The following is a 25,837-nucleotide window of genomic DNA, read 5'->3' on the forward strand; positions in this document are numbered from 1 at the left end:
TGTTTCCTTGCAGAAAAAATCTGTTATTTTCAATAATTCAACACAAATTATGTTAAGAGAAAAAACTGTTGCGTTTTATTAAATTTCATCACAATATTTGGCAGCTTACATTAGTTTGATAAATTGTGAATGTGTATTTATTCATGTTTTCAGCCTTGTGCTTTTCAAAGGAGCTCTCTTCTCTTTCCTCTGCTCTCCTCTGCCGTTGTTCAAGTGAGGCTGGAGTTTTCACCTACCTACCTTTTAACAGCAGGTATTTCTGTTCTTTAATTCTTATACTATTTTGGGGGCTGTGCAGACTAGTGTAATCCACAAAGGCTGTCTTATATCGGGCAGAACCATTTGGCTGTGGGCCAAACGCAGATAGGACCATGATGATGGGTGATTCAGAGGCTGACCTGCAGCCAACGAGACAGTGGATATGAGGTAGTCCACACAGAGTGCCTCTGGAGGCAATTACTCTGCCCCTCTACATGGCTGAGGTCATTACAGGCCAGAAGAGGAAGAACAAGAAGATAAGCAGCAGCAGGGGTTTTAGCTTTCCAGAAAGGTCAGGCCAGATAAGAGCAGTCTGTTGGAGAGCAAGCTTGCTCTACCAAGAATTTGTGCTCACACTCAAAGGTCCATGTTATCGAGACCTATTTGATTTTTTTTTCACGACTTCCACTCTATGTTCACCCAGTTCAAGGTGTAAGTGCTGCTAGCATTAAGAACGTTCTTACGCAGGAAAAGGTGAGGTTTGGCTGGGTCACTGTGGACATGGAAGAGGCGGAAGTTGGCACGTTCCAGCTCCTTTAGCAGGCTGAACCAGTACCGCACCACGGATGGATCATCGCCGCCCACCTCGAAGCCTGCCCAGTGCAGGTGAAGCTCCAAGAGCAGCTGACCAACGGAGTCCAGAACTCCTTCCAACACCATATTCTCCAAAATCTTCCACTCTGCACTCTCCATGTCGGCCTTCAGTACATCCACCTATAACCAGAAAAAAAAAAGAAATCACTTTAGATGTTCACAGGGTTTTTTTTCTAGGTAATAAATGAGTTCCATTACAGCGGCAGAATGACACTAAACTGTGTGGAATTATTGAACGCAAATGCTATTAAAAGATGAAAAGGAGTAAGTGAAGCTTAGCCTTTGTTCTTGCTTTACCAGTGTTGATGATGGATTGAGGGAGAGAGCAGCCTGACAAGGCTTGCGGCGTTGAACCAGGGAGGAAATCTTCTAAGATGAATGTTAATAGCACCCTTAGGTCATATTCAAATAAGGAGACTCGTGCTTGCCCTAAGTTTAATGCACATTTTCATGATGTTGGGACATTTTTAAAAGTCATCTGGTTTAATAAAGATGCACATTGTCTGACCTTGATGTAGGTAAAAGACTGACTGGTGATAGTGCTTTTATATTATTCTAAGCTCAACCTCTGGATCTCAGTTATATTCTCAGCTAGTGCATCATATAGCCACTATAATAGATCTAGGGATGGTTTTATCATGGTTTTATAACCCCAGGGTATTAAAGTATCAACATATCCAGTAGAAATACATATTACCTCAGTGTTTTTAAATTGTCACATTTCTACAACTAAACTGACAATATCCTCATAACAGCAGACGTTGCAGTGGCCACGAAATGTCTCTCCAAGAGACGCCTTCGGTGTGCTCAAGTATTCCCTGTTCTCATTAGCACAATTGAGCAAGTCTCAAAATCTCACAGAGAACGGCTATCTGTGGAGAACAAGTCCAAATGTTGTCCTCTGTCCTCCCTGTGGGCCCTGTATTTCCCGCAAGAAGAGATACGCTCCTTAATTGGACAGAAACCTCATGTTGGAAAATGATTTGGCATCATCAAGGGGTAATGTAGTGGTTTGGTCTCTGAGGACAGTGCCTCTGTCTGTCTATTATACTGTCCTTTACTGAGCTTTTTGTCAGAAATGAGTGTCATTTAGAGGTTGGTTTTTTTTTCACGGAAGCAGCTCAGACAGCTTCATTCTGTCCGACTGCTTCTTTTAGTGGAATAATAGAAATATCCTTTCTTCCTCCTGATCGAATCGCCAATATCAGCTAAACTGCAGGGAAAGTTGTGAGATCTGGCCTCTCTGGTGTGAGCACAGTCCATATTAAGATTTGGGAAGATAACTTTTGCTGCACTGCTGTGCATAGTTCAAATGACAAAACATTTAGAAGAAATCATTATAGATTCAAAATCCAAATGTGCTTTACAATAAAGAATACAGCTGATTAGCAGCACTGTATCTGTGGAATATGTTATAAAAAACAAATTCCTGCTCTCCGCTGAACTGAACGTGAGATTGCTGCAAACAGTGTTAAGGCCCAATGGGCAAATATTTTCTCTCCTCCCAGTGACTCACGCAGAATGTGATCAAAATTCACATGGTAATTATTTCTGTAAAGCAGTCTCAGGATTAGGCAGCACATTGGGACCATTTTTAATTTAGACACCCTTTTGATGAGAAGTTGTGAGTCTCTGTAAACAAATAAGTCTGTTGATATGAGAAAAGAACTTTTAATGGAGGTTTACATTTTGGCTTGTTAATTGACCTGAAATGTCATTGTGGGAAATATCCGAGCTATTAAGAAGAAGTTTATTTTGCTTTTTACTTCTGCGCGACACGATGGGTCAGAATAATTCGGCTGTTTTTTTTTCCCTCCCCTTGTAAACAACAGAGCCAAGAATCACATCTTATTTCAACTTTATTATTTGTTAAATGTTTGATGTGATTTAATTAGTGAGCCTGCCACCAGAGAGCAGATCGCAGTCAAAGATGTTTAATTACACAACTCAGAGGTGATTTTTTTTCTATTCTGTGCTGTTGGAATCTCGTTGATAGACACACAATAAAAGCCTGTAGGATATTGTTTGTGAGATTGTTGTGTTATGTCTAGCTCCAGCGTTACATAAAGATATTTCTGCCACTTTGTCAGGTTAAAATTGTAAGTCTGGAAAACAAGCTTATGAAGGAAGTGTTAACATAATGTGATTTAATTAATGGTACTGATTCGGGCACAGTTGCTGTCCAATTACCAACATGATCAACCATCCTATTTATGTATTCCCTTTCAGTAAATAAGATGTGACCCGCTGCTACTGACATTTGTTCGTGTGGTGACCCTCGGTGTCTGCTGTCTCGACGACTCGCCGTAGCTCTGCTCAGTGAATGAGTCATCGGTGTAGTTTTTAACCAGCACAGATAAGAAACGCTGCACAAATGTGTGTGTCGACCCTTCTAAGTGACTCTGTTTCTTGACTGCTGCTTTCCCTGTCACAGAGGCTGGGAAGACAGCACTCTGCTGCTGCTACTTGCTCCTCCGGCACACTATGTACTCACATTAAAACCTCATTACAAGCATGCAAGCGTGGCCCTGCATTTAAAACAGGTGAGTACTGCTGGCTGTAAGACACTATGGTGTAAAAACCCACCCACACGTCAACTTACACATGTCTTGTCACCACATCTTTAATGTTTTTTTTTCTAAGACTCTTGTAGGAACCAGTCTGGTTTTGTTTTTGGAAAAAGGAATAAACATCTCAAACAGCTGAGCTTAAACCAGCAAAGGCAAAGCACGTGTGTAGGTGTATTATGTATTATGCAACCCTTCATTTATCAAACTGTGACTGGTCTGTCATTAGTTTATGTATCTGTAACCACTATAACTACTATAGGTTTCCCTCTCAACAGTAAGACATAAGACAAGATGAGACTTGCTGCCATTTAGCTGTGATTTAATTTCCTAGGAGACTCTTGGCTTTTCTGACCTTGAATTATAATACAGCCTGTTCCTAAACAGGCATGTTCAGCAGGTCTGCAAGGTCTGTGTTTATTAGTATGCACGCCATCATTGGGATTGGGTGCACATGTAATTGATCTTGTATAGAGATCCCTGTCTGATGAGGTGGAACACAAATCCTGGGGGACTTTGAAAAGGCAGCATTCACAATGGAGAGGAGGGGAAAACAAAGTTATCTGCTGTATGAGTTTATTCACCTCAAGCCTAAGACACACTATGTTGGGTTGCACAGGAAAGGGGCCTGTGTGTGTAGTGAGAATTAAGCTGATGTAGCAGGAAACAAAGTCAGTGTCATATGGCTTGAGGGGGTTTTACAGTTGGAAGGAGAAACTAGAAGTTATTCATAGATGAATTACTCTGTCTCTTACCTGTCTGTGTCCAAAGTCGTTAAGGATGGTGGCCAGTTTCTTGGTGCTGGTGTACTGGCGCTGGCCGACAATGCCCGGGTTTGGATCTCTCCAGTCTACAGAGAGCCGATGGAGCCACATCTCAGCCTGTTGCAGGTGAGGCAGCTTCAGGCTGGGGTCGAAGCAGTGGACCTCACACCCTGACTGGGCGAGAAACTGCTCCAGGGACCGGTCTTCAACCCCCAACCTGCAGCCCGCAAAGGACAAAAAGAAAGATCAGGGGCTGGATATTGAAATCATATTAACTTAAATATGCAGACTGTACTGGAAAGGGATGAATCCTTCCTGGGAATTGAGCTAAACCTTCGCAATACTGTAAAAGAGAAAGCATGTGATCAAAGCCGTGAAGACCTGTTTTGTGACATCAGCACCTGCTGTCACAAGTGTCAAACGCAACAGTGTGAAATCACAGAATAAAACGCCGAAGGCGGGCTGCACATCACACATCTTACAGTCACTGTGATCTGTGTGACATGAGCCGCTCCAAAATCAATAAGCAAATAACCAAAGAGAACAAAAGCTTTTGGCCGAGAGATGGTTCTTGATTCAGCTTCTCACTCGTGTCTCTTTTGTTTCGCACGTCTCTTTTTTTGTCGTTCTTTTTTCAAAGCAGTCTCCTTCTCCCTTTTGAAATATGTGTAAATCTAAGTAGACACACAGGCGTTCCTCTGTACTTCTGTCGCACATTCCCACTCCCTCTCTCACTGCTCTTCTCTCTTCATCACACTCCTGCCTCTTCTAATTCTGCAGTTTTTTCACTTTTTTCCTTTCTCAGTCTCCATTTTCCCACGTGTCTTGTTTGTGCTGCCACTGTATTCCATAATTGTGACAAAGGGAGTTTATTTCATAGTGCACATCTTTTACAGATGATCCACTGTGCCCCCCCCCCCAATGCATCCCACTAGCGGGGGAGATGAGAGATGAGTACATGCGAGTGATGGAGATGCAAGTAGACGTCTGTTTTTTGCCACACTACATTTTTCATTGAGCGCTTCCCATTCTCTGGTGGGCTGGTTTTGGCTGGAAATCACTGCAGCGACACTTAAAATGACAGGAATCACAGATTACTGGGGGAGCAGTGGAGGCTGAGTGGAGAGCAACAGTGCATGAGAACCTCTTCTGGATAACAATGCTGATAAACAAGGGCCTCCACTAGCTGTTATATCCTCTCTCGTGACAATGGTAGTAACACTGTAGATGAATGTCTGCATAGATGTGTGAGTGATCGAGGACAATCTACTTTGAATATGTCAGTTATCGGGGTCCCTATTGAGGCCCCTTGTTTACTAGAATGTCATGGCAACCGGATGTGTGCGTGTGATGGGTCACAAACACCCAGTGCATTGTTAATCTGATAAACAGGGACTTGAATCCGCCCAGCACTTAGCTATTATGTCAACAGTGTGTTGGGATTTTAGCAGAGCCCTGGGTGGGCAGAGACTTGCAGCCCATTTTCCACGTTTGGAATTTCCAACAACTAAACTTTCTCTTACTCACTTTCGTACCAAACACCACGGTGGTCTCAAAACATTTCTGTTTTCCCTGCTATCTCTGTCTCTCTCACTCCAGTGTGCTCCTTTCCCCCTTCTGTCATCACACATTGCATATAATTAGCATACACATGATCAGTGAGTGTTAAGTGCATGTGTTTTGTTTAATTCCCCTGCTGTGGTTTAACCCACATACACTGCAGCAGCTCTTAACTTAAACAACGGCTACACAGCCTAATGTCTGCTAGCAAATTTATCATGAGTAGACCTCTGTGGAAAAAGACCTACACCTTAAACCCTGGAACTAGCCCACAAATAGTCCTGAATAACATGTGTAAGAGTACGATTACCACAAAAGCATCCCAAAAACACTGTGCTGTGCATATGTGCTGTTCACGTCACACAATACCTATTCTGCAAACTGGAGGACACACACAGAGGTGTGCCGTGGCTAAAATGAAATGGTATAACTCTCCAGCTACACATAATTGCTAAATAGATCACCTACTGCTACACCTAACTCGGGCACTGAAATAAATAAATACTGTAAAACCAGGTTAAAGCTATAATTTTATCTGGTAATTGTAGAAAAAAAACTGGAAATGTTTGTTTTTTTATTTGTTCATCTCTGTGTACAGTTATTTTAATTTGCCTAGGTTACGGACAATAGTGTCACTCACTGGACAGAAGCTTGACAAGCTGTCTGACCATACAATGACACAGCCACACAGACAAAAATACAACATGTTGTGAAATGAAGAGAACAAACATAATTTAATGGGCAGAATTAGAATGAGAGAGGACGTCTTAGCAGGAGACGTGAAAGGTGGATAATTGGCGCTCCGTGTGGAAAAACGCCCTGCAACAACCCCACTCACAACAGCTGCTCGTCCTGCCCAGGCACGGCCATCCGCGGCTCGTTAAACAGCATGCACGTCAGACATGTCACACACACACACACACACACACACACACAAGTATGTGTGTATGGATACTTAATACAACCTGACATCACTATAGTAAGCAGTGTTCTGTGGCGCAGTGGACTGAAGTTGAATGTGCAGCGAGACTCCTGCACAGCAGAGCAGAACTCTCCTGAGAATAGGATAACCAGCATACCTGGCAAAGATTCAAGATTATCACCGTGCGTATGTGTGTGTGTGTGTGCCTGTGCAGTGAATCTCGGTCAGCTAGAGGGTAATTGGAGGAGAAAATCACTTGGCATATGCAGAAAAGTGGAACTTCCAAGAACGCTTTGACTTGACTCACACGGTATATTTCTTTTGTTACTTTTTAAGTTTTTCTTTCACACATTTTTCTTTTTAGGTCACCTTGATGTTATTTCATTAGTGTCCAGAGGCGACATAAACTGAAGTCATTACAGAGGTCTTAACAGATCAGTAAGTAAGTAAGGGGAAAAATATTAACGCTGCTTTCACTGACCACTCACTGAAAATCTCAGTTTATGCATTTCCCAAGCTGACATTCAACTGTTAAATAGTTTGCATATATTAATGGCAGGAAGCTAACACTCATTTTATTTTTAGTGCATGTTCATGTGACTTGTCTGCATGAGTGACTCCCATGAGTCCAGCCGGAGGATGCCAGATGTGTTTTCCTCCAGTCTCTCCGTTTGACCTCTGACACCCTCTCCAATGAGAGGCAGGAAACCGGAAAACAGCAGTAACCCCACTGCCCTCCTTCTCCCCCACATCGGTATTCGAGACCTGCATATCTAGGTGCCAACACACCTGTGCTTTCTCTCAACAGTCAAATTAACAAGCTCCCTCACTTGCAGAAAAGAAAAAAATCTCCGCAGGCACAGTGGATGTCCAGCATGGGCGGGGCTGGGCCGAGCTGATCCACAACACAAAGTCAACTGGGAGCGGCGCGAAGGTCAAACACCTCGGTGGCCTGGCTGACTACAGTCAGGACTACTTTACACTCAGGAAGCAGAGGTGAAGTGGATGTTGCTTCAAGGTGGGACACAGTTAAGAGTGAACATCGTCTTTACTTTTATCATTGTTACACAATAAATGAAAAAGAAAACGCTGCTAAATTTCAAGATGATTAACACAAAGAACAACGAAACTGTCACCTGGTCTCATAAAATCAACTGGACATAAAAAGACGTGGCTTACAGTAAACACAGATACTCTTCCTCGTCCTTTGTGTGAAAAATAGTTTTCATTCTTTGCGAAAGAGTGCAAGAAAACCAATTTCTCTGTCTGAATGATAACAAAGCCTCCAAGTTCTTATTTGTGAAATGACAACAGCAATGAGTCACCCGTCTGACTGGATGTATCACAGCGCCATATGTCTTGAACTGCTGTGGCATCTGCAAATAACTCACTGAGCATCAATCTTCTGTTCAGATGCTGTTACTTGTTCAGATGCTGTACACCATGATCTCGAACATAATGTACACACAGCAGATTTTCTTGTGTATATGTTAGTGCTCACAGTAAAGGCCAGATTCATGTGCTAAACTACAGATTTATGGATGTAGCGGTGAAGGTTGAAGGTCTCTGGGTATATTGTGATATTGTGTATGTGTATGTTTGTGTGTACCCACCCGAAAGAGTAGACCCTGCAGTGTTTGCCCTGCATCGTGTGGATCAGGTTGTATTTAGAGTCCAGGCACACATTCCAGGCACCGTTGGATCCCCCTTCAGCAGCTTCTTTACCAGCCAGTGATGAACACAACACCTGGACACATGAAAATGTACATGTTATAACTGTTTCCTATGAACAAGGTACACATCTTCTTGTTAAAGTACATGGATCAAGCATTGCAAATACACTGTCCAACAGCCACGATATTGCAAAATTATTTGTATTTCTACTTTTGCTTTTCCCAAATTATAAATAAAACAATGCCTCTGTCAGCAAAGAACAGCACATCAGCTAGCATATTGTCACACGTTCTAGTGAGGAGCTCAATTCAAAGGTTTGCTGTCTGCTGCAGAGATTCTGTTTGCAGAAACAGGAACAATATTGGCTCAGACATGATTACATGAAACACACAGTAAATCTGTGAGCCTCCACAAGTGCAAACAAGACAAAATGTGTTCCTTATCTTGTCCACTGTGTATCTTATATTCGAAAACTGCTCACAGTGTTTGCTCGGGATATTTCAAATAAAGCCAAAGCAAAGAGCCTTTCAATGTGAAATAGAAGTAACGATGACTGGAGAAATGATTATTGCTTTCCAAAAATATTCTGTTGTCAGGGAACAATCAGCACCCATATCCCAGCCTCTTATTAAATCACATCCATTGTTCGCGTTTGAGACTGACATTTGAAACTGTTCATTATGCATGCTTACGTTCTCAGGCCAGCACCAAATTTCTCTTTCAAGTGAGTTTGATTCTTACAGCTTCAAAAAGAATCTCTTGCTGTGGCCTTTTTTTTTTTTTTTTTTAAATAAACCCCGACTCTCTAATCAGAGCATTCAGTGACAAGTCAGGCAGGAAGGGGCCAGCTGAGTCAAATGCTGCGTCACCGTTTGACTGTGAATAAGAATCACCCAATCTGTTATTGTTGTAAAGAGCACAAGAACTCCATTCAACATGTGGGCGGCGCAATAATCTAATTAAACGAATCTGGAACGAGCTCCGTTATGTCCGTCACTGTTAGTGCGTTTCAGCTGAAAGCACCCATCCGCACACGGTGCACAGTGTGCAGTCAGCTGCAGAATCCTTCTTGATGGTTTCACCACCTCATGCCTTCAGTGGTGCTGACCCACCCGATTGTTGAACACTGAATAGTGAGCTGTTTTCATTCACCGTTGCATTATAATGGATGGAACGGTGACAAAATGTTAAACCAAGCCAGTCAGGAAATCATTTGCAGCACATTTCGTTCTGTTAGAACGTACCTTTTAGAGACACTTCTTGTCTGTGGGTGTGCTGGCGCATCCATGCATGCAAGATACACTGACTGCTATTGATTGGACAGTTGTGTTGCAGGCAATCTCTCTGAGTAACAGCTCCAACCAGCCTGTCTGTCAGTCAGCATTACAGCTGAAGATGCTGCCATGCCCCCACCAACTCCCTCACTCCTGCTTGTCACTGTCTATGATGGACTGGTCCCATCCACAGCTTCCCACAAACACACACACACACACACACACACACACACACACACACACACACACACACACACACACATGCTCATGCTGTGTCTTTTCTCTCTATTTTTGTCCTTGTCTTTTCCTTTCACACAAACACACACACATCCCAGAGCAAATTAATTATGAGCCGAATATCTGCTTTGTGAACAATAAAAGAAGGAGTGCTCGGTCATTTGGAGTGATATGCTCTGTGTTCTAACTATCTTACTTGAGGGGAAAAATAAGTTGCTCATTTATCCCTTAACCAATTTCATTACAATAAAACATTGGAGCATGTGCAGCAACAAATGTCCATCTGTGCCTAGGATAGGGAAAATGAGACAGTTACTCTGTATCCAAGCTTTCTCAGTCCCTCAAGTGTTTTAAATGTGGGTCAACAAATGCACCGCAACATCTAATTGATTACATATAAATAGAAAGGCAGTGAGTACTATCTGTATGATAGTGGAAAGTGCAATTGACATGAAACCAATATAGCCACGGCCCAACAGAAGACTTTCTGGCTTTCCTTCTAATGGCTTCCAAGAACTACTCCAATAATCTCTCTTCACACCACTGACTTGATGCCATATTTATGCACCAACATTTGCTTCATTTTCGCTTTAAGCTGTAAAAGGCAGATGCAAGTGTAAGGTGTTGTATCCCTTGATGGGATATAGCTTGCAGCAAAGAACGAACTGTAGCCCAGTGCTGCAAATAAAAATAAAAAAACTACAGAAGAACCCAAAAGTCACCACAACAACTGAGCAACTGGGGGCCAGCACACCAACAATTGACTTGTTATGATAAACTGAATTCCAGCCAGTCTTAAAACTAAACTTTTTGAACCCTGTGAGGACATGTTCAGAACATTGCGCCAATAAACCAGCAATCCTGTTTCACACTCTCACGACGCTGCTATATCTTCATATCTTGCTCTGCAGATCTTTCATATCAGATTGTACAGTGCCCACTCGATACGCTGCATCTGTACAGTCAGCACTCTCTCTTAAACTCTCCAGAGGATAGAGGGTTGCAGCTGCGTCAAACGCTGTTAAGCAATAGCTTAATATTTTGGAAAATGAGCTTATTTGCCTTATTGCAGTTAAGTTTGATGAGAAGATTGGTATGTGCTTAAATGGAGCTCGAGCAAGGAGGCGCTTAGCTTAGCATAAAAACTGGAGACGACGAAAACAGCCAGATTGATTTTAGGTGTACCAGCTCCTTTATTGCTTACTGATTAACACTTACTATCTGATTTAGTTTAAATGAACACCCACAGATAAGTAGAAATGATAAGTTAGTGCATGTTGCTCTGTAGTTAAGTAAAAAAGCTAGAACCAACCAATGTCAATCTCTTGTTGATAACATATACACGGTATATTATTGTGCATCATTTTATTGTCATCTATTCAGATCATTAATTAAAATTAGTCATTTACATCTTATATTATACTGTCTTGTGCAAGTAAGATCTTAATTTACAGCTGTCAAATATAGTAAATGTAATAGAGTAAAACACATTTCTCTCTGAACTGTGGCAGCACTGAATGGAAGTCCTCGAGGAGTACAAATAGCTGAAATCTATATTTCAATCAATGCATTAACTGGCATTCAACCACTTCCACCTGCAACCTTTATTTTCAATGCGTAAATGGATTCTTATAGAAGCTATTTACAAACAGACTAAATGAATTAAATCTGGTTTTACTCAACCGACGCTCATTTCAAACACACACCAGTAAGAATTCAAACACGGATGACTCACTTGTGGGGTCGTGATGTAGTTTAAAAACCTTTTAGCTTCATCTACCAGAGAGTGACTCTCACTGGCCCAGGGCTCCAGGGTTATATGCCACCGAGGAATCTGCATAGAAACACACACACACACACACACACACACACACACACACACACACACACACACACACACACACACACACACACACACACACACTAATATTACTTATTAACATTGAAAAGAACACAAAACACAACATGTAGCTAACATCAAAGTAGGTCACTGTAAAGAAATTTAGTACAACACCAAAGGCAGCTTTATTCTTTCAGGTATTATAACCCACTTGTGCAAAACCACTGATGGAAATAGGCCACAATGTGCTCAGTGGAGGATTTTTTTCCCCACCTGTGTTTTAGTGGCAAAGTTCACCTCCGTTGTTATTTTAGTAAAATGAGGGCTGTTATTTATTCTTATGCATCCTGCAGGGTTTAAAAAAAAAAACCTACTGCAGAAACGCCCAGCTGTGTATGACAGTAGAAAAAGGAGGCTGCACCATCAGCTGACTCTAGCATCTCATTGCAGCAGTGCATTGTGTGGTCACATTCCTAAAACCTGGCAGAGCTCTGCTCCACAGCCTGCTTCATTTCAGCAGGAATGTGCCTGTTTATGATTAGAGAAGAGGCCACGAGATGGAGAGCTAAATGGACAGATCAGGAGAGGCAGAGCTGTGGATTCTGTTGGTTTTGTTATTTTATATTATTTGTTGGGTCGAACATCATGAGCAAGTGTTTATTAGCAGCTTGTATAAATGTTCCTGGCTGATTTTATGACGGGGAGTTTCCCTGCACAAACGGCTTTGGCTTGGTGGGCGCCACACCTGGTGGGGCGGGATGCGAACCCGCGGCCTTCTGTGTCACATCCCAATGCTCTCTCACTGATCACATCTGTGTTTTATGCGTACTCCAGTTTATTTTTCCATGTTTGGATTTGTTCAGTGCTCAAAACATACTTTGCACCACGATGCACTGTGGCCATACTTTATCTATGATGGCACCAAGTGTGTCATTTCCTCCTCCAGTGATGCTGATCATGGATCTGCTAACAGAGTCAATCAGCTGTCCCTTTAACGGCTGCAGAACTCGATCCACGCAACACTATTCACTGTTTGGCATTCGGCCTTTAATCAATTCTCACCGTGTCAAAACATCTGAATGCCTTCCATGCCTCAACTCTTCTCCCTCTCTTCCTCGTGTCCTTGTCTCTCCCTCTCTCTCTTTTCCTCTGACTCCAAAATTCTGCCTCTCCATTTCTTGTTTATATTCCCTCCCCCCTTTCTCTTTCCTCCAGTTTCCAGTTGTCTAATTTGAAAAAATAATTACAACCCTGACGCCTGATCAACATCATTAAACTGCAGGACAAATAGGGTGATGAATGTTGCATGCACAGGCATTAGTCTACAGCTTTTGTTTTCTGCAATTAGATTGTCCTGATTTGCTGCATCAAATGACCACACACCCACACACACAGTCTAGCCTTTTCATCTCGTGGCCTGTTTATTACTAAGGTCATAGTGGGTGGTGAAGTCATATTGGATTGCATTACTGTTTATTAAGAGGTGTTTCTAATGCATACAATAATATATAGTAGTAAGGAGAAGTTCGTTGCATGTGACCCTAGGAGTCTGTTATTTACACAAAGACAAATAACATCTATCTTTTTGCATCTCAGGGACTCTGAAAGCTTCCCGAGAGCTCCTTCGTGAGTTCCCCCTACAAAGCTCAGCTGTCAGGCCTCATACATCAGCCTGGTACAGGTTGGGACAGGAGTACTGATCAGAAGGCAGATATCTGGGACAATGGACTCTCTGGGAGGTTGCAGTTCATGAGGTAGCGCTGAATAATAATGGAGAGGGAAAAACTGGAAAAGCAGAAGGACAGTGTGAGACACACACAAATCCACACGTACTACCTGAACTTCAGAAGAGAGAAGACATGGAAACATTGACAGATGCTGCCACGGGAGGAGGTGTGCATCCAAGGTCTTGGTTTTGAAGAATTTACTGGATAGAAACATTGCCCTGGAGTTGTCAAACTGATTTGCACAATTCAAGTTTTCCAAGTCTGTTTTTCTGCCCTGCTGCAGTTGATATTCTCTTCATGTGAAGATATACTGTATGGTGAATAATCTTTATCCAATAACACATTTAAAACATCTGTAGAAACTCAGCTCCATTAAAAAAGTGCAAGATAGCAGGAATATATGTGCCTGTGCATGCATTACACTCAACATGCTTATGGGCGCTTACTAACAGCTCAGTCATCACTTAGCTGTGATGAGATTAGTGTTACTGTGCTGCAAGTGTTCATTCAGGCAGAAACAAGTCATCACCACCTAATACCAAAGATAAAGAACATTACTTTCAAACGTTTAATCCTATGAAATCAGATATAACTACAGAGCCAGAATAAGCAGTCAGGTTGTTGCCTTGACATGAATGGAAGGATAGACAATGGAAATTACTAAGTTGGTATGATGACAAATAGATAAGGTTAAAAGGAAATGTGCACTCACTGCATTTGCAATTTAGCTGCATAGAAATGTTATTTTTTTGTAGGCAGAGCTCAAGAATTTGCACTTGAAACATTCAGAAAAGTTTTAATATTTGAAAAATCTTGTGGCAGCTGAAATACAGTTAATGAAAGAAGTTAAGAAGAAGTTAAAATGGAAATGCTGAAAGAAAATGACATGACTGTTCAAATGTGAATGCAGAATGAAATGCAAGAAAGCTGAAGTAAAACAGATTCATTCCAACTTCAAATTAAAAAGAAAATGTACTGGAAGATTGCATGTGTAAACATTTAAATAGTTGAAATAGAGTTCAAACAATAATCTAACAACAAGTTAAATTGGAGCACTGGGTGAACTCATTGTGTCCCATCCAATGACAGCTCGTCCAGCACCTTCGTGATCCATAACAGGAGGAGTGGTAAAGGTAATGGTCGGAAGTTTATGTGTAAGCACTGAAGGACCAAGTGTCAGTATTAGTTTAAGCCCTTGTGTCAAACCGAATCAGAGACTTGAGCTTAAAATGGCTTTGGCAAAAATACAAAAAGGAAAAGAAAGAAAAGAAAAATACCAAAAGACATTGAAAGAAAAAAATTTAACAGAATTTCATTTTGTTCTTTCACTGTACACGTTCTTACCTTTACTTCTCACTTTAGTTGCCCCAAATTTAAACAGGATGATTTATTTGAACACACTAGTCACTGCTTTTGTTCGGGCATGCATGTCCTGATGGAAATGGTTGTGTCTGTGATTCAGTGTTTCTCAGTCTAGGTGTGAAAGACGTGTGAGCCGCCAGGCCAAGCTCAAATAATCCCCTCGAGGGAGAGAGGATGGGTGGGTGGACAAGAGATGACTGTTCAGCACAAGAGAAGACTGTCAACCTGAACAGTAAATACAGATGGGAAGAATGGAGACAGGGGGCGAACATAGAGATGTAGAAGGAAAAGCCCCATGCTGTAAAGGAAGACGAGCCCTACACCTGTATATGGATTTACACCGAGAATAAACACAGTCAGTACATAATAAACGATGACTTTGTGGTCAGAGCACCTGGGAGGACGCAGTACAATCAGTGCTTGAGGAAACAAATTGTCACCAGTGTATCAAATGTCATGGAAAAGCCAGCCACTGACGAGGTGCATCTACCCATTTGGAAACCATAAAGTGACAGAAGGAGTGCTGTCAAGTCAGCCCTATCTGTTGGTGAAGTGCCAGGGCGGCTGAGTGTCAGACCTGCTGCTCATTTTTCTCACAATGGTTTTCACCAGAGTCCACATGCTTCCAAAAAACAGGACCAGCATGTTCAGTCAAGTTCGACACTGTGTGGATTTCTTTCTTTTTTGTAACACTGCTGAGTGTCCTGAAGTTAGGAAATGGTCTTTGACAGGCTGTATTTTCCTGGCAGCTTGGGTAAAAACTCAACTGTGTGCCAAATGAAGGTCAAGACATTTGATGGAGGACTGGGCAGACGTGGAAGTTGTGGTTTAATGAAACAGCGGGTGACTGATTCACATTAACCTCCCTCTGGGGTGGTGAAACTAGCAGAAGGACCACATCAGAGATTTGTGATCCAAATACCCGTGGTAATGTAATTTCCAATCATTCATTAATGAAAATCGGAACATAGTGTAATGCAACAAACAGGCCACTATCATAATATCATATATATAATTGAATCCTGTCACTAAGCATACTTTCGTTGAAGATGCTGCTGCTGATATTTCACCTTAATGTACATATACTATACTTACTTTATTATCTTTTATTCATTAGGTTGTGGTGATTAATAGAACTTTGCTCAATCAGATATGATCTAATCTCCATTCACACTTTTTACCTGTTGCTGCTTGTAATGCATTAAAATACACGTCAGTTTTAGAGCTAATTCCTTCTCTGTGTTTCTCAAACAGGGACTTATTTCCGCAGTGGATTAATACACATCCAGTTTTTCAGTGGGTATTTACAGCAGCAGGATGATGTATGTCTACTTCAGGACTAATCAGGACTGAAAAAATCATGATCAAAATCACTAGCTGGGTTCAGTAACAAAGAACAACTGGCTGAAGTACAAAGGAGCTATAGTAATAGTAATTTACTCAAATTTAAAATTAAAATATATAATATTTTGAGATTTGTATTCATCTAGAATACATAAGAGTTCCACAAACAAATAACTTTTCTCACAATATAATTTTTTGAGCTACACTAGCAGACACTCTGGCAGTGGCCTGTCAAAGTACAAAAGGCTAATGAAGGGAAATGAGCAGCAGGTTTCTGGGGGGATGTGGAGCATCCAGATGATTGTTTGGACACATCAGTGAGCATGCAGGGGCAGGGCAAGAGGGAGTGGTGGGGTCCTATCCTATGCAGTGTGAGAAAACAAAGGCATCTATGGCAATATCTGCAGCTTACAGTCGTCCTGATATTCCAGCTGTAGAATAGGCCATGTGTCCTAAGCTTTTAGATCTATGTGCTGAATGCATGTTGTAGAGCTAAATACTGAGAATAACTTGTGTGTATTGGGAGCACATTGACGAAGGATTGTAAAATAAATGGATTTATGGGCTCAACTGTATGATACACACGATAGTCACAAAGAATCAGCCTCACCAAGCGTTGTCGGTCTGACTAATCTGGAAGATGGGGAGACTGGACCAGACCCAACTGTCTCCTCTTCCTGCAATCTCAATTCCACCGGCAGGCTGACTCATCAGGCAGACAAGGTGGGTATAACGTAGGTAAAAGCGAGGATTACACTGATCTTTTTAATAAAGGCATTAATCCCACAGGAGTTTGGCTTCAGTCTCAAAGGCAGCGGACTAAAAGTGTGAGAGAAAGAGTGACACTGTGCGTCTGCATTTACATTTCTATAGCTGAGGTTAGGTTTGGGTTAGGTGTGATAGTTAAGGTTAGGCTAGGGGGCTTGGGAATACATTATGTCAATGAGTAATCTCACAATTACAAACAAATTCTGTGTGCATGATTGAGAGAAAAATCGGGATCGTTGTTTATTGTACAGTGAAGTTGAAGTAACCTCTTAATATTATTCAGCAGTGAAGCTTTGCATAAAAATGAGAAAGCCCCTAAGCAAAAATGGAGTGTTTACAGACTTAACTTGCATGTACGTGTACAGTATACGTGTACTAAACACTTGCACGTACATGCATACTGTCATGCACATACTTAAAAAAATGCACATACTTGCATACACATACATGCATACTGTATATGAGTATGAGGACATATTGGATTTCTGGTATACTGGTTTTCAGCTAACTAACAGCAGAACTAACAGCCGCTCTTGTCAGAAAACAGGAAGGCTTTGAGAGTGGAGATGCAGGTGTTCTCTGCAAGACTTTGACCTGTCGAGGCACATGCCATCAACTCAACTCTCTGTAGCACCGTCTCTTGCCTCATCCTATCCAATTCACAAAACAGGAGCGTCGCTCATGCATACATTTACCAAACGGTACAGATGCTCCTAGTTATCACATCACTGACTGAAAATGTTGTGCAAGAGATGCAGCTTGGACAAAAAAAAATGCACCAATAGAAACATGTTGTCCTGTGATTTGATCACAGAGTTTAAAGCGAGCTGGGTTGGCTAGCATCTCAAAAGACAGATTGGATCTTATTGTTTGCAGGCTTGCAGTTAAAGCCTATATGTGTGTGTCAGAGCATGTGAGTCTATCTGTGCAAGTGTGCCTGTCTCCTTGGACAGCATCCCAGATACAAGATCTGAGTTTGATGTCTAGTTGGGAAAAGCAGAGGGAGCACACTGAGCACCATATGACACTAACTTCCTGAGAAAAACAGAGAGACGCTGAGGTAGGTGAAAGGAGGCTATTTATTAGTTGTTTTTGTCAAATTGTCAGCGTTTGTCTTGCACATAAATTATTAATGAATGTGAAAAGTGAAAAAAAAAAACATAAAGAAAAAAGTTTGCAAAGAAGAGTAGATGGATTTCCAGACACATCAGCGCGTGATTGACAATATTCATGGATGTTTTGAGACGTTATGGAAATGCCAGCGTTATTACCGAGCTCTGGTGTCTCCACAGGCACTCAGCTTGTATTTGTGTTTCTAATTTCACTTCTCCAGTCTGAGCCTCGTCCTCCATATATTTTCCATTCTCATGATGACTAATTGTCAGCTATCAAATAAATACCACAGGCATGGAGGGAGCGACAGAGAAGACGAAATATACCTGGCAAGCTTAGATGAAGTGGTAAAGTGTTTCGAACAAGGCTTAAAGCAACAACAAGCTTCACTGGGCCCCTCAGTTTCTTTTGGGGCATGGTGGTGGCGGTGGCTGCAGCTTTGTGTCTGACACACATAGTGCCATTTTACTGGTAGCAGGTATATCTGGTGTGTGTGTGTGTGTGTGGATGGAGCAGTGTATGCGAATGGCAAAGATGTGAGATGAGAGCGGGGTCGTCTCATTTCAGAGGTCAAAGCACTCATTCATGTCCGCTGGGAGGGAGGCTGAGAACTTTCTGGAATGTTCCAGACAAGGCGTCCACATCTGAGCAGAGTATTGTGTGATCAGGACTCTGAAGTTCACAGTGTCACACTGACTTTTCCTCCCCCACCAGTCGGCGTCTTTGTCTAACAGCACTTAGAGCACACAACAGAGCCACTGTTTACTTAGCAAGTATGAAGTGCATCGAGTGACCTTGTGTCTTCATCTGCAACATGTGGTTTGGATCATCCTGTTTTAAGCCGGGGTTGTGTGGCACTGCATTCAGAAGTTGGAAACAGTATTCAGGCCTCCGGTTCAGAGATCAGTTGTAAAACTGGACTGGATATTTGGGATCCATAATGTTCCCATACCCATGACATAATACTCATCCACCCATGTTTACTCATGGTAAAAAAAAAAAAAAAAGTGTGCAAACACTTGTTCAAAGGCAGTAATAGTTGTATTTTTGTAAACTTGCAGAGAGAAGATGATTGATCCTCTGAAAGGTCTCTTTGTGCTTCTTTCCCCTCATAACTTGGCAAAGACTCCAAGCCGGCCTGTTTTCATTTGGTGGGACTTGGATACTAATCTCGCATTGAGCAAGCGAAGCTGCGTGCCTGCATAGCGCCGTCTCCGTCTCCAGGGAAGTTGGTTTGTGGAGAGGCAGTGATGTGATGTCACTGTGATGATATGATCTAAAAGCGTTGGAAATCAAAGTGCCTGTATGTCGAAACAAGTTTATTTTCCTGCTCTTCTTTCATCTGACAGGAGTTATTTCACCTCGCTGTGTACGCTGCTTTTTAGGAACGTATGAGGTGCTCTTGCTGTTGCTTAACGACGTGTCTGCAGAGAAGTCGTTACCTGTTTCCCACCTTGTTCAGTCTGTGCTAAGCTAAGCTACCTGCCTTATGTTATCTTCATATTTAACAGAGAAATGTATTTTGGTTTAAAAGGTCATTCATTTTTTTAGGTTTTGACCCTACACCATGTGTATAAATAATCCACAAGACATTTTGAGCTCATGAACAGGGACTGGAGTGGGACCCAGGTGACATGTCAACGTCCAAGACCATGATGTCTTGTGACGTCCCGGTTTCGCAGCTGCCCCGGCTGGAGGTTAAAGATGCCTGGGAACTGACTCCAGTCACACCTTTGGGATTGCAGAAGTCAAACCCTCTCATTCTTTTCTAACAGTCTGCCTTTTCTCTCTTTCTCTCTTATAGCTTTCCAGCACATGACCAAGGTCACCGGGTTTCAGCATTAGAAATTCCACTGGGGGCCCAATACTGGCTGGCAGTGGTTGGCACAGGCAGCACAAAGTGGCCTTTTCTTGTCTTGCTTTATCCCAACATTGCTCAGGAGGAGGAAGAAAGAAAAAAAATCACACTGATGCTTATTCGAACAAAAGTAATTACTACTTGCCTTGCAGTTAAATTAACTTGTGTCCCATCTAATTAAAAGAAATCATTTGAATTAAAGTGCAGACTGTTGGGGCTTATTGGTGCTCTTTTGCTGGATTCATTTAACATAATCAAAAGTGTTTTATCCAAACAAAGTCAATTACGATTTGATTGTTAAGACAGCTGTTTGTTTAATTACCCTCCACTGGAAACCTTTCATTTTTCTTTTTCTGGGCTGGAAAAGGATATTAATAAAAATGTATTCTACTAATAGTTCTCTAACCTATTTACAGGATAAAAAAAGATCAGGTATTGCATGGTAGTATGTCTTTTTGGCATCTTGACTCTGCCAGGTCATTTTTTTCAGTAAGCTGTTTCAGTATTTCATATTTCAAAATATTTTAAAATTCCCATGCTTGTCTGAAAGAATCCATGGTTTCACTTTGCTCCTGTGTTATGTGCTGTGTGCTGCCTGCCTGTGGGCTTTGAGGCTGAATGCGTGCAACATATGAATGACAGCTGGCCTATCTGGCAGAAATCTCTGACTCTGGGACAGAGTTTCTGTAGAAAATCTCTGTAGCACTCAAACACAATCCCTTCACTGTGAAATGGGACTGTAAGTGAGGAATGAGGGCAGGGAGAATAGATAAGATGGACACGTGGTTCATTTATAATTAAAGTGGCCGTATTATGCTTAACCTAGCATTTAAATTACATGTTCCAGTGATAATAATAATAATGATGATGTGCTTTATCGACCCCCTTGTGGTTGGACAGCTGCCAGACAAGACATACCAGGGCTACGGTGTCTTTTCCAAGGACATCTTGACAAGTAGGCAGGAGGAACCAGGAATCAAAGCACTGGGGTTCGTAGATGACTGCTCTACCACCTGAGCTACTGCTCCCTCTATGATACAAGATAATATGAAAGTCGGTTGCTGACCTGTAAATGCATCCATTGTTGTGTTATGGTTTTGGAAAAGTAAACAAAGTTGATTTTCCTTCACAGCAGAAAAAAAAATCTCCGTGAGAGACATTGACCTCTGTATGAATGCTTGAATGAGCACTAGCTGTGATCGGACGTCGTGCTTACTGAGCCCGAAAAGGATGGCCAATTATGGATTTGCAAACTACTACACGTCAACCAATGCAGCATTATGAAAAAACAAAGCAAATTGGTCAAGTTGGTAAAAACTGGACGTTTCGCTACCAGCCAGGATGCAAACACACGTTCCCCTGTGTAACATAGGCACCTAAACAAACACATATGTAACGTCAGCTTAAAATAACCCCTTCAATATGTAGGCGTTTAGCTTCTTCAAAATGGTACAATAGGAGATGTGAGAAACAACTTAAGAGAAGAATAGTTCACTTCCAAGACGCAAAGAGAACATTTTTGCCTTCGTAGAAGTAAGAGAGAAGTAAGAGAAAAGAAATATTTGCAGAGTTGCACTGGGGATTTAAAGTAGCTGTGGATATTACTATTCTTTTTTTTTTTTGCAAGGATGTATGAGACCCACAAGAAAATGTGCTGTTAAATATAACCTTGAGGATCTAAGAGGACCTGTCTAAATCATGATATAATAAGTACGTCCTATTTTATGTATTTTCCCTGGATGCTATGTTGACTTGACAATATTCAGCTAAGGAGTTACGAGCAGCTTTTGCAGATCACTACTGGGTCAAGATGCCTCTGTTGCTGTTTTTGGCTAACTAGATGGTAGAGTGTGAGTGTTTCGAGAGTCATGCATAAAACATAATGAAAAAAAAAGAAAGTCAAAGAAACCGTGTTTAACTTTAGAGGAGCTTCTCAGTGTGTCAGCATATCAACATCATTACAGCTGCACATCTCAGCAAACTGAATGTTGGAAGTTGGATTAAAATAAAATATTCAGCAGTTGGTTTATAAAGCGGCGCCGCTCATTATCATTTAGCAGATTGTTTCAGCCTGCATTCCAGGCTCTGAAACGTTTGTCCCATTTTATCTCAGGACACTACAAAATGGGACAAGGCAGAACACACTGAATCTCCCTGGTCTTATTTTTAGCTGCCCAAGAGGCACGGCTCTAGCAGTGGCAAAGTCGGGCTATCATTTGGTTCTTCTCAACAAGATTTAGTAGAAACATTTATGTTCCTCACAGTATAAATTATAATAACATCACAAAGTTACATACGTTATAGTAATGCCGTATTCCCAAACATCGATGCTCACTGGCTCGATGCTGACACAGCAAACTAACATTACACCAGCTGTGATCTTGAGCTCATTTAGTGACTTCAGCTAGACAGATATTCACGTGTTCGAGTGTGTTTGTATTGTGTGTGTGTTTGTGCCACTTAGACTTTATGACTGTGTTACAGTCAGGAGGCTGAGTCATCACTGCACGTTGTGTCTGCTCTTCTCTGTCGCTCCCTCTTTTTGTCTGCATCGCTCCCTCCATCCCTGCTGCTGTTGTTTGGCCCAACATACTTTACGCCTGTCTATAATTTTTCCAACTCGTCTCTTTTCTCTTTTCCCAGCAGAGAAGAAGGAGTGTGTGTGAACGGATTTATGTGGACCCCTGATGGCTAAGAGATTAGATTTCCTTTAGATTGGTTGGTTATTTTCAGTTTTAGCTCAGTAGCCTGATCATGTTGAGGCATTATAAAAAATAATAAAGGTAAATTATAAAAAAAACATTATGTATTTCAGTCATGAAGTCAATTCTGCTCTAATATGAAAAACACAGTGAAGAAACACTCGAGTCTCCTCAGCCCTCTCTACAGGCCTTCAGGAGAGTATTTAATAATAATGACACTGATTAAAATGTCATATATCCCACATAAATGTAAATATAGCTTAATATTAAACACAAGCTGTATTCTCCAGCGTTTTTATAATGTTCAGTGTCTCTATCTCTGTGATCATTTATACTGTTTTTTGTACAGAACATTTCACACTGCTGATTTAATTTGCCACACATTAATATTTTATTTGAAATTGTAACATTTGGCATATTCATAAAATATATTATATATTTTATTTATGACCTATTGATTTATGTGGAAATACAACAGAACTCAGGCCAATAGACAGTAATAAGAGCAGCAAACATTTAAAGGTGATTTAACGGGACAAATTCAACCCTGCGAATGAAGATCATGTCATAAAATTAAATGCAGAACAGCTACTAATGAACCCTGAGTTTAAGGTCAAGAATACGAAATGAAGAAGAAGAAGAGGTTTTTGGAATCCCTTTGTCTGTTATGAAGCCATTTTGTCAGCTTGCCCACTGATAACTAAGCTTCTACTAGAAGGTTACTAGAAGCGTCCTTGTCATCTTCCTTGGGGAGCAACCATCCTGCCTTCCAGCCCATTATTTAATCTACGATGCATGAATATGTGCTGAGAGGAGATAGCGGCAAGTCAGCGAGTGTGTGTGGCAATGACAGAGAAAGTAGTTAAAGGACGGGAGAGAAAACCTAAGACAAATATGGGTTAGAAGTGGGAAGCGAGTCTGAAGTTTTAAATTGAAACAGACAGGGGGGATGAAAAAGCACGAGCGAGGATGAGAGTACGAGAAACAGGGACACGGTAACATGAAAGAGCTAAAGAGCAACAGCGATCTTTGAGATGACTGCCTAAAGGCAGAAAAAAGTGAGACAACGTGTAGGTAGAGAGAGCGAGTGTTAAATAGCAGGAGCATGTGACACAGAATTTTCACCTGGGCCCCTCCAGGGCATCTTATGTGACAAATTTCGTGTTAGGAAGCAACGAGAGTGAGCATATGGTGGTATGTAATATTGATGGTGCACGAGTGCCCAGTGTGGCATAATAGCCCCGCAGTGATTTGTGTGGCATTTAAAACTCAGCAGTGTTGCTCCTCAGTCTCTAGTTGTCTAGTTAAGTCATTAAAGATTTAAGGACAAATGTGAACAAGCGTTTTTACCCCAAAGTACAACAGTAGAGAGGAAGACAGTGGGGGACGGAAGCTGAGAAGGAAGGGAGATTAGGCAATGGCAAATGTGTTGTGTGTGTGTTTGCACCGGTGTTGGGAGTGTTGATGGAAATTAAAGGTGAAAGGAAACAGAAGGGAGACTGATGCACGATGCAATAAAAGCTACTGAGATGGAAGCAAGAGTGACGACGAAGTAAAAAGCATAAAGAGACAGCGAAGGAGAGACGAGCGGGAGCTCTGTTAAGCTGGTGCTCTAACACACCCTTCACAGGTCAGGGGTCAAGTCCCTGAAGTATGCCTGTGCCCTGCAGTATGTTTCATTTCCAGATCCCTTTGCTTGATTTGAGTCTATAAGTTTGTGACTGACAACCAAAAAAAGCCAGAGGTGCGTGTTTGATGTGTAGTTTAACTTAGAGTTCACCTGTATAGCCGAGTTGTATACATCCATCAAAAAGTAAATGCAGGCAGCTTTGTATTTAAGGAAAGTCTCCTTTTCTGCTTCAAAGCACAGCAGAGATGCTCATTGAACATGCATTGATTCTGCAGCCTGCTTGTCCTTCATCACTCTTCTGGGATTACTGAGCTTTAAGTCAGTGACTCAGAGATGGAGTGAAAGCTCCTTATTGAGCTCTGCCTCCTACCACGCTACATTCAAGATCAGATAACCTCGCGAGGATCTTAATCACATCAATTAAGAACTCAGAAGTTAATGGATATTAAACAAACCTTCCTGCGAGGGAGGGGTGGTGGGCAGCACGGGGATGAGGAGTTCCCTCTGTCTCTGTCCCGCTTCCTGGCCGAACTGCCCTTCTTCACCGTGCGGACGTAGGAGACTCTCTGTTTGATGCTCTTGTCCCGCTTTTCTACCTCTGCAGACACTTGCTTGGTTCTGCTTTGTTGACCCCAGGTCTTACTAGACTGGGTGGGATGTCCGAAAGCCAGGGGCGCAGGTGCCTCCAACCAGTCTGCCTCCAGGTAAACATGAACGCACACGTACACAGCAGCCAGCAGAGTACCCCAACACAGAAGAAATCCCAGAGTGAGCCGCTCTCTGCCCATGTCCATGCACTGTTTGGTCCTGTCTGCGTCTCTGGCTCGCCTCAGTCCAGCTCCTCAGCTGGAACTTTCGTTTTGCCTGTGGCTTTTTCTATCCCATTCTTCATGGTCCTCTTGTTGATCTTCTCCTCTCTTGCAACCTCTAATTCCCTTCAGGTTCAAAGTCCACAAGACCAAAAGGGTTTGGTTAATGAGACCAGGACATGTGGAGAATAGCTCTGCTCATCGACCAACACACGTGTGTGCCTGCATCTTAACCTGAATGGAAGGAGGCTCTGCAAACAGATGTAGAAGTACAAAGTGTGCTGGCCTCTTTGAAAACCTTAGGAACTCCCCCCCTCACACTCTCAAGTCCCTGTTTTCTCAAACACACGGCTTTCTAATTTGCTTTTTTTTTTTTTGTTTCGAGATCACATCACACACACACACACACACACCCCTGTGTTGCTCTGCCCCCTCCCCTTAGACTGTCTATCCCGCCCCACAAACTCTTGGGTTACTGTGTAACTCTAGACATGGGCAGGGCCTGTTGGTCCAGCGTGGCCTCTGCAGTTCTCTCTAAACATTTGCATAGGACTCTGTCACAGTTGCTCAGGCCAGACAACTGAGGGGATAGTGCAACTATAACCTACATGTTGGTGTTTAGAAGTTTACAGGCGAACATATAGGGATGTTTGAATGGACAAAGTGTGTGATGGTGTTTGCATCGTTGCTGTTCTCACACAAACATTTGTTTCAAGGATCTTTTGGTTAGAATTTTAATTAAGTTGTATTGATTTTTGGAAGATTTTCTCCTCAAAGCCGAAGACATTTCACTACTGAATCATTACTCTTCAGCACAACCAGGCAACTTGCTCG

At 42.0% G+C, this 25,837-nt stretch overlaps 1 protein-coding gene across 2 annotated transcripts; it reads right to left on the reverse strand.

The window, feature by feature from the left end:
• Nucleotides 1-76: 76 nt before the first annotated feature.
• On the reverse strand, nucleotides 77-25,361 carry mettl24 (methyltransferase like 24). Of its 2 annotated transcripts, XM_026341013.1 has the most exons (5): nucleotides 24,650-25,361; nucleotides 11,586-11,684; nucleotides 8,279-8,412; nucleotides 4,175-4,400; nucleotides 78-972 (listed from the first exon to the last, which is right to left on the reverse strand). In XM_026341013.1, exons 1-5 carry the CDS (start codon nucleotides 24,986-24,988, stop codon nucleotides 655-657), a joined length of 1,116 nt encoding a protein of 371 aa, XP_026196798.1. In that variant the 5' UTR covers nucleotides 24,989-25,361; the 3' UTR covers nucleotides 78-654. The 2 variants fall into 2 exon arrangements, with proteins under 2 accessions (XP_026196800.1, XP_026196798.1); XM_026341015.1 differs by lacking the exon at nucleotides 11,586-11,684 and having other exon boundaries at nucleotides 77-972.
• Between the last annotated feature and the right edge of the window lie 476 nt (nucleotides 25,362-25,837).

This window comes from Anabas testudineus, chromosome 24 (genome assembly GCF_900324465.2).
Source record: "Anabas testudineus chromosome 24, fAnaTes1.2, whole genome shotgun sequence".
Lineage (NCBI taxonomy): Eukaryota > Metazoa > Chordata > Actinopteri > Anabantiformes > Anabantidae > Anabas > Anabas testudineus.

Excerpts from the sequence above, each read along its gene's own strand:
- mettl24 (XM_026341013.1), bottom strand. The coding sequence starts at position 24,988 with ATGGACATGGGCAGAGAGCGGCTCACTCTGGGATTTCTTCTGTGTTGG. Across the intron at positions 4,401-8,278 it reads TGCAGGGTCTACTCTTTCGG|GTTGGGGGTTGAAGACCGGT; the intron begins GTGGGTACACAC and ends TGCGGGCTGCAG. Across the intron at positions 973-4,174 it reads ACGACTTTGGACACAGACAG|GTGGATGTACTGAAGGCCGA; the intron begins GTAAGAGACAGA and ends TTCTGGTTATAG.